At 36.2% G+C, this 9,719-nt stretch overlaps 1 protein-coding gene across 45 annotated transcripts in view; it reads left to right on the forward strand.

Moving 5' to 3' along the window:
- Positions 1–2,374: 2,374 nt before the first annotated feature.
- LOC127855032 (coiled-coil domain-containing protein 34-like) overlaps positions 2,375–9,719 on the forward strand; it is a 29,986-nt gene continuing 22,641 nt past the window's right edge. For all 45 annotated transcript variants that reach the window (XM_052390324.1, XM_052390348.1, XM_052390354.1 and 42 more), the window contains exons 1-4: positions 2,375–2,474; positions 5,207–5,380; positions 6,037–6,189; positions 8,405–8,946. In XM_052390324.1, the coding sequence (XP_052246284.1) occupies positions 2,458–2,474; positions 5,207–5,380; positions 6,037–6,189; positions 8,405–8,946 (886 nt within the window). In that variant the 5' untranslated portion in view covers positions 2,375–2,457. The remainder of the gene's footprint in view (positions 2,475–5,206; positions 5,381–6,036; positions 6,190–8,404; positions 8,947–9,719) is intronic.

Here is a 9,719-nt window from a genome sequence, read left to right on the forward strand (position 1 = left end):
TATGATGTGTGTTTTTGTACTATCCTGCGGGTTTGTCTAGCATGATGTCCTTTTCATTCGCTATTATGTAAGTTGGCGTTATTTTCATTCGGAACATTCGGTTCTTGTTAAAATCTAATGGTCTGTCTGTATGTTTTTATGTCTAGCTGTTTATCTGTTTGTGTGTCTGTCCGTCTGTCTGTCTGTCTGCCTGTCTGCCTGCCTGCCTGTCTGTCTGTCTGTCTGTCTGTCTGTCTGTCTGTCTGTCTGTCTGTCTGTCTGTCTGTCTGTCTGTCTGTCTGTCTGTCTGTCTGTCTGTCTGTCTGTCTGTCTGTCTGTCTGTCTGTCTGTCTGTCTGTCTGTCTGTCTGTCTGTCTGTCTGTCTGTCTGCCCGTCCCTCCGTCCGCCCCTCCTTCACCTGTATGTCCGTATATCTGAGTTGCTTGCATATTTATTTTCATAAACTATCTTATTGAATATTTTGAATTTGTTTATGGTGTCAAAAAACAAAAGTTTTGTACAGGGAATTTTCATCATGAAATTATATTCTTAGTGAGATAGGTATTCGATATTCCAGCAATATTCATTGAATATGATGGTGATTGCAAATTGTCTTTATATTTAGTTCTCATTACCATTTTCATCATACTTTCTATGCTTTCAGAACGTCCAAAGAGGGTCATGCTGTTGTTATTTTTGTCTAAGTTATCTCTATGAAATAAATATGATGATAAAAAATGCACACAAATCTCGACCAGTGCGTTATTTATAAATTTGAATGGCGTGTGTTCATTTCAAACTTGCGATTAATTTTGAAAAATGAGTTGCGTCTTAAATTATGCAATAGCGAACAACTTTCTGGTTAACTGTTTTCTGGACACTACCGGTATTCTGTAAGGTTGTAGACATCACTGGCCTTTAAAGTCGGTTAATTTAGCAGTAAAACGTGTTTTTCAAACGTTGAAAAACACACTTAACAACAAGAAACATTCATTTCTATTCCAGAAGTCTTTTCTCACTAACATTTAAGCTTAAAGTTCTCTAAACAGTTCAACTAAAAGTATTTCAGGTGTAAAGTTCACTTTATAGTTCAGCTAAGTCTATCTTTACAATTAGCCTATGGCTCTGCAGGTTAATGAAAGACAAGTTTGATCCCTGTAATAATATAGATGTAGAAGCTGAAATCCAGTCACCATCGTTAATGCATTAAGACAGTTGTTTTCAATTGTTTTTCTTTAATGTGACTCATCTACGAAATATACATACGGTCCATAGAAATTATCAATTCGTTATTGTTGCAAGTGTCACAGACTCGGCAGTGGGTTTAACATTGAGTGTCCGAGAGCTGATAAGTATGTGTGTTCTTAGCTTGTTGTGGTCCTTCCGAGTCTGAGGCTGCATTATGTGAGGATCGAGTACGTGTGTCCCAGCACTCCTACCTAATCAACCTACTACTCAGTCCAACTTATCCGCTAATCAAAACAAAGAACGTGTCAATGACATAAAATGATAAGGGACAGTTACTATCACCTAAAATAACAGACTTGCTAATTGGCATATGCCAAACAAGGCCCACCTCCTGCAAGTGACTACCAAGTGCTGCACCTCTCTTTCCCCAGCACAATGTTTTCGCAACCGCGTATTACATGTATTACAAACAAATCGGACGTTTTTTGTTTTGTTTTTTCAAAACCAGAAATGGACAAATTTAAGAGCGGACGAAATAGTCATTTTTATGAAAAGGGCGAAATTTTGTGCCGACGAAAATAAATGGTTTCACAGTATACTTGCGTTGTGTGTGTGCGTGGGGGCGCAGTCCCTGGAGGAAACCCCACCTGTCTGGTTTGGTGATCACTAACCAATCTCACATACCCTGGTAGCGGGGATTTATATACGCCAAGTGCAGTGTATTTTATACCCGTCGGACTAGGTAAACCCTAGACAATGGTCGAAATCCAATATTATTATTTTATCTGCACTTACCAAGGTTCTGATGATTTGTAATTGGTTGAAGCACACTTCCAACTTAATTTGACAGAACAGACTCTGAGAACAGGTCCTAAAGCTCTATCCCCTGTGATTCATAAGTAAACACAGTTGACATTGGTTACTGAATTAAATTAACTAAAATAAAACCCGCGGGATTGGCTCTGTGACAAAACAAATATCATAGTAATGTTTCGGACACAAAATTCTAGATGTTTAACATAAAATTATATAGTTTAGGTTTAAAATGGCAAATTCATCATCACTTAATTTTCCTTGATAGTTTATTAACTTGTACAGGTCGACCAAATTTCACATCCACGTAAACCGACTCAAGACTAAATGAGGGAAGAAACTGCGAAACACATTTAGTGGAGTTACGCCTATTCTTGATGTTGATTCTTATTTGGGCTCAATTCGGTTTCACTTGTTTTGACTTGAAACGAAATGTCAACAAATAACGTTCTTCTGTTTTAAGCAAGATTTTAAACAATGGACATCTATTCAAGGTATAAAAAAACAATTAATACAAATTTGGTTTAATTTTGACAGATGTGATTTGCATAGTCTTATTGGATTGTTTCATATTTAAAATCCTGTTTTAATTGTAACAACTTAGCATTTTAATTTTTGATACATTTTACAAATTACTTCCTTGGATCTTTGTTATAATGCCTGTTATTATTTTGTTATGCCTCTCTTTTGAGGGCATATAGATTTGCCTTTGTCTGTCTATCTATCTGCCCTTCCTTCCACTGTTTTTTTTCTGTATAGTAGTTGCAATAATCCAACTCGCAGCTACCCTCCGGGTCGGTGGGAGTTGCAACTGATAATTGCAAGACTGTCTACGGAACCTCTGTAAGATAGATCAAATTGTCAATTTAAAACTTCGACTTTTGGTTTGATAACTGTTTTTATAAACTTTTTGTGTTGAGCATTTATCCAAAAACAACATGCAAATTTATATCGATGGTACATGTAACAATTATTGTGTTTGTAACGCTGTTTTAGGTTGATTGAATTCAAATTTATAGACAAACTGTATTGAGACTTATTTTTTTGACATCAGTTAACAAGGACAACTCTGAGCTGTAGGTATGTACCCATAAAAGCTCAGAGCATTCAAGAAGAACTGTTCTGTATAGATGTTATTTCTTGTTTAATGCTTTGAGCTGTTAGGAGTCAGACTAATAGCTTACAGTTCCTCTCAAAGGCAAAACCCTTTTTATATAATAAACCTTTGTATGTTCATTAAATAGAGTTCAATATTAAAAGCCTAATATGAGGTAACAAACACAATACCGGCTACCTTTGACATCAAATTGCGTGTCTTATGGAGAAATATTCTAAACAAAAACTTAATAAAAATACGTTATCAAACAGAAACCAAAAGTTTTGAATTAACAATTATAGTCAAGGAAAGTAAACGATTAGCTGCACCATTTTTTTTTATGTCCTCCACTATAGTAGTGGGGGACATATTGTTTTTGCCCTGTCTGTTGGTTGGTCTGTTGGTTGGTTTGCGCCAACTTTAACATTTTTTAATAACTTATGCTATATTGAAGATAGCAACTTGATATTTGGAATGCATGTGTATCTCATGAAGCTGCACATTTTGAGTGGTGAAAGGTCATGGTCAAGGTCATCTTTTAAGGTCAGAGGTCAAATATATGTGGCCAAAATCGCTCATTTTATGAATACTTTTGCAATTTTGAAGATAGCAACTTGATATTTGGCATGCATGTGTATCTCATGGAGCTGCACATTTTGAGTGGTGAAAGGTCAAGGTCATCCTTCAAGGTCAGAGGTCAAATATATGTGGCCCAAATCGCTTATTTTATCAATACTTTTGCAATATTGAAGATAGCAACTTGATATTTGGCATGCTTGTGTATCTCATGGAGCTGCACATTTTGAGTGGTGAAAGGTCAAGGTCATCCTTCAAGGTCAAATATATGGGTCAAAATTGCTCATGTAATGTCACTTCTGCAATATTGAAGCTAGCAATTTTTTATTTGAAATGCATGTGTATCTCATGGAGCTGCACATTTTGAGTGGTGAAGGGTCAAGGTCATCCTTTAAGGTCAAACGTCATATAGGGGGACATTGTGCTTCACAAACACATCTTGTTATCCTATTGTTTGGTGGTAAGACAGGTCTGTAATTATGCTGTCATTCGAATGCCTGATATGAGTTCACCATTTCAGCGATTTTACTGGCGTCCAAAAAGCTATTGCCACTTTTTCGCAACGTGAAAACTATTGGTTGATCTGACAATCATTTAAAAAAGCTTACAACTAAATTAATGTCATTGATTATATTATTTCTTTATTACTATGATTTTTTATAATGACTCAAATTATTAGAAGTAACATCATAAGTTTGAATATGCTTTATTTTTATATAAATGTTTTTCATTTTTCCATATGATAAACATTAAAAAATTCAGGTGACCAAAATAATTGACTTATGTTAAAATTACTGTAACAGTTGGCTGCATAAATATTTCAGATTTATTTATTCAAACATAATTCTCAGAAACAAAGAAAAGGATAACTCTTTATTTTAACATCTATTTTATAACACTTTATTTTAACTCATGGACTAATGTCAGCATTGTTGACAGTTTCATTGTGTTTTTGAAATATAATTAAAAAAAACCTTTACTTGCAGAGCGCTTAATGATTAATCCTCTTTCCAAACAAGTTCTGTATTTGCTGAAATATTAACTGGCTACCTTTATTCATGTTCAATGTCATCATGATTGAGGACAGACACTGTTTAAAGGTTCAGATATCTTTTTTTTTCCCACTGAATTGCAACAAATTAATTCCCAAAGAATTCAAAAGATTAAACATTAAAATACTGCTTATTTTTATTTTAACTGAGTGTGTTTGTGTCCAACCAAATGTGAAACAGATGCTGGACAAATATTGGCAAAAATATGAAAATTTAGTAGCTAAAAGAACATTCAATGACAACTGAAAGTGTAATAGTCCAAATGCAAAAAGCTTATTATTTATTTAAAAATAAAGCTTATCAAGAGTCAAGTTAATCTTGAAATGTTTTTGTTAATATACAACTATCTGAAAACATCCTTACGTAATTAGACAATGTGTCTGACAGTGTAAATGAGTCCAAATAAAGCAAAACAAGCTAAGTCAAGGAAAATATTTATCATCATGAGGCAAAACTCCTAATAAACAACATTTGTACATGCGATGTGACTGTAACTTTGCAGACCAAGAGGGCGTGACACCAACCTACGCCCACGTCCGGTGACTGCCACCGTGACAAAGCCAAGCTGGATGCGACCCGAAGCCATCGTGGGTCCGAGATCTAGGTCAGTGGAGTCGCTTGGATCCACTGCATCCCTCACCTCTGTACTGGACCATGATAGCTACATCAGTGTCAGGTGAGCAAATAGGATTTAACCCTTTGCATGCTGGGAAATTTGTCGTCTGCTAAAATGTTGTTTGCTGAATTTCTAAAATTAGCATCTTCTTCGATTTTTTTTCAAAGAATACCATCAGAATAACAAACAGTTTGGATCCTGATGAGGCGCCAAATTTTGTGGCGTCTCATCTGGATTCAAACTGTTTGCAAAGGCCTTCAAAATTCGGTTCCAGCACTGAAATAGTTAATATTAATTTTATTGTTGACCTCTATTGCAGCTGTAGCGGCTAAATTCAAGTTTTGCAATAACAGATATTAAGGAGTAAATAACTCATAGTGTTGGGCACAGGACTTCCGAAATCACCAAAAATGGTTCAAATTTCAGGGCTTCGGGCGGTAATTTTTCCAAATTGGTACAGCACTGGTACTTTTCCCAATTGGGAAAATAATCATTGGTTTCAGGACTTGCATGATTAATCAGGAATTTCAAATTGATGTTCAGTTTTAAAATGTATTATAATGATTAATCTCAGTAAAATTTAAACTGCAATACACATTTTCAGCATGAATATAAGCAAGCCGTATTCAAAATAACATTTTCAGCATGAATATAAGCAAGCCGTATTCAAAATAATACAGTGCAGCCCATGAACAGAGTTTTTCCACTTCTTTCAGTGATGATGAAGAGCGTTACTATGATGACTCATCACCCACTGATCCAAATAAGCTTGGGGGCAAGGAAAACCAGGAACCAATAAAAAACAAGCAGGAAATACACAATAATACCTTTGTGAAAGAGAAAAAAGTGGGCAAGAAAAAGATAGTCAGGTAAAGTCAGGTTTTGTGGTGGCATAATATATATCATGGCATTTATGTTGCTATTTCAATACAATTATGTATCCAGAAGACTTGTTGAGCATATTAATGTTGTTATGTGTTCATTGGTAAATATTGCTGATTCTTTATCTATCGTTATCGTGCCTGCTTCGGGAAAGAAGGATAAGGCACTCAAAATGGTCAAGTGTAAATGCATGCATGCATGAATTTAAGTTTGCCTAGACCACAGAAGGGAATCCCGTATTTTTTAAATATTTTTTTTATGTATATATGCTTAAACGAAATAATAGTTGCTATTATAGCATATATACCAAAAAAAATACGGGATTCCCTCCTGTGGCCTGGACTGTAACTTAGTTATTCATCCTGCAACAAAACTTGCAACAAATGTTCGCCAACTTGAGATGTCATGCCACATGTTACACCCATCTCCCTTCTTCAAAGGTCAAAGTCAACATTTTTGGTCAAAAGTCATAACCCAGCTTTGAGGACTGTTACTTATCTCAAAGGTCAACGTCAATATTTGAGGTCAAATTAGGCCATAAAACAGCTTTTCTGGACAGTAAAATTCAATTTTAAATGTTTAAATATTATCAAGGTTTACCATGTGTTGGAAAATGTGTCCTTGTTCAATAGTCAAAATCACAAAAAATGCCAAAGGTCAAACAATGCATCTTTAGCCTTTTAAATACAGGCATCCTGTAAAATAGAATATTTGTCAGTTAGTGGTTGCATGCTGACTTCATGGCCATGGTGTTACATGATTCATACCTTTTAACAAATAGGCACACATTTTGGCTGAATGCGCAATAAATTGGTAGAAGTAAAATGGTGACACATTCTTTGCCTGCGTTCAAACATGTGTTCTGTGGGCATCCATATACAGTCAAACCTGAATTTAGCGGTCAGTCAAGGAAAATAACCAAAGTGACCGTTGTCCACGGGTGACCGTTTAATTCGGATCACAAATTTCAGATGGTTTGTCATTCGGTAGTATTGCTACGTCGTTACCCCACCCAGTCGTTTGCATACGGTGTTAAACAAATGCTCATTGCCGTTAACTAAGCATAATAACAGAATTTACGTACATTGAAAAATACAGAATAATATATTATAGATTGATTTAATTTCATATTGTTATTAAACTAAAGCAATGACTTTATCAACGCTTGTATAATTGTTTACTCATGCATCTTGATCATTCAATAAATAAAACATGTCACGTGCCGTTGACGTCACGTCCGTACAAGTCTAAAAAGCGGATTCGCATTCATAAATCGATAGTACGGTGATATTGTACCGTTCTAATAAAAAAAGACGCAAACAGTTTGTTAAAATTTATTCGTACGCAAACATCACACAAAAAGCAATTTTAATTCAACAACCTCATACAAAATACAACGCTTCAAACTCACATTTGCATTCGATGCATACTCCTACATTATTTCTCGCTTATGCTTAAGCACACTCTGCACTTGCGTACGTCCAACACAGAGCTCACTTGCTATTACACGCGAACTTTTTCCATATTCAAACAGTTTCAAACACTTGACTCGCTCCTCTAATGTGAGGAACTTACGTTCACCACTCATTGTTATTCCGTGATTTATTATTCCGATTGCTTTTAAAAGTGTTGTGAACGCTAGAAAGCTCTTTAAAAGAATGATCCGAAAATTTTACTTTAAAATCGATACTCAATATTGTAAGTAAAATGTACTAATTAGCGGTCATTTAATTAGCGATTATTACTTTAAACGTGTCAAAAACTCTGACATATTTTCTGTTGAAAAAACCCCCACAATTATTTCGGGAAAACAAACCTTCTCAACACCTTATTATTTGTTTACTCGCAGCGGGCCGCTTTTATAATATCAAAGGCAATTACCGCTATCAAACGCTTTAACCGCAAAATAGACGGACAAATGATGTGCAGTATTTTTAATTTTCGCGACTCGAGACGATTGACGCGTGACCGTTGATATCAGTTCAAACATGAATTTCGGAGTTGAATATAGTGGCCGTTGGCCGTTATGGACAGGTGGCCGTTAAATTCAGGTGTAATATAGAGTGTTTTTCGTCGGGGGGATTCCAGACTGACCGCTGTCTGCAGGTGACCGGTAAATTCAGGTGGCCGTTAGGTCAGTTTCGACTGTATGTCGATTTTTTCATGAAGAGAAATTAGTATGAATTGATGTTATTTTTTCAGAAAATATGTGGAGTCTTCGTACACAGATGACACTGCAACAGAATCTCCTGAACCTGGCTTGTCACCATGGGAACAGTGGCTCATACAGAAGGTAAAGGATGATCGACAAAAGAGGCGGGAAGAACGGAGGAAGAAAAAGGAAATAGCACAAAAAAAGAAGGAAGAAGAGGCAGTAAAGCAGAAGAAATTGCAGCAGGCAGAAGTGATCAGAAAGGAATGGGTGGAAAAAAAGAATTTCGAAGAAAAACTGAAAAAGAAGGTAGAAAAGCAAAGGGAAAAGACAGATGTGATGATTAAAGAGGAGCAGAAAAAATTGGAGCAGGTGAAGGCAGAGAGGAAGTTTCAGGAGTGGAAGGAGATGAAGGCTGAGGAAGAGAAAAGGAAAAAACAAGAGGACAAAAGAAAGAAGGAGGAAGAAGAGAGGGTGCAGAAGCAGCAGAGAGTTCAGGCACAGAAGAAATTTGAAGAATGGTGTAAAAAGGCAGACTCAAGACCAAAGCCACTGCCGAACAGTTTTGGATACACGTCTGGGAAATTGACAGGTTAGTAGAGCTTCTATTGATTTATAGTTACACATTTCTATTGAACATTTTTCCTTCTATTAACATTCAACATTTTGTAACAATAATTTTGTTTGAATACCAGACCACGGTTGCCAAAATGTGTCCATATACAAGACAACAGTTTCCCATATTTGTCCTTATACCAGACCACAGCTGCCTACTTTGTCCATATACCAGACTACAGTTGCCAATATTTGTCCACATACCACACCATAGCTGCCCACATTTGTCCATATACTAGACCATAGCTGCCCATATTTGTCCATATGCCAAACCATAGCTGCCCATATTTTTCATACACCAGACCATAGTTGCCCATATTTGTTCATATACCAAACCATAGTTGCCCATATTTGTCTGTATACCACACCACAGCTGCCCATATTTGTCCATATACCAGACAATTGTTGCCCATATTTTTCCATATACCAAACCATAATTGCATATATTTGTCTGTATACCTCATCCCAGATGCCCATATTTGTCTGTATACGACGCCAACGTTGCACATATTTGTCAATACACCTGACCACAGTTGCTCATATTTGTCCATACACCAGACCACAGTTTCCCATATTTGTCCATACACCAGACCACAGTTGCCCATATTTGTCCACATACATGTACCAGACCACAGTTGCCCATATTTTTCAATATACATGTACCATACCATTCTTCCCTATATTTGTCTATACCAGGCCACAGTTGCCCACATTTGTCCATATACCACACCATACATGTACTTGCCCACA

Source organism: Dreissena polymorpha, chromosome 13 (genome assembly GCF_020536995.1).
Source record: "Dreissena polymorpha isolate Duluth1 chromosome 13, UMN_Dpol_1.0, whole genome shotgun sequence".
Lineage (NCBI taxonomy): Eukaryota > Metazoa > Mollusca > Bivalvia > Myida > Dreissenidae > Dreissena > Dreissena polymorpha.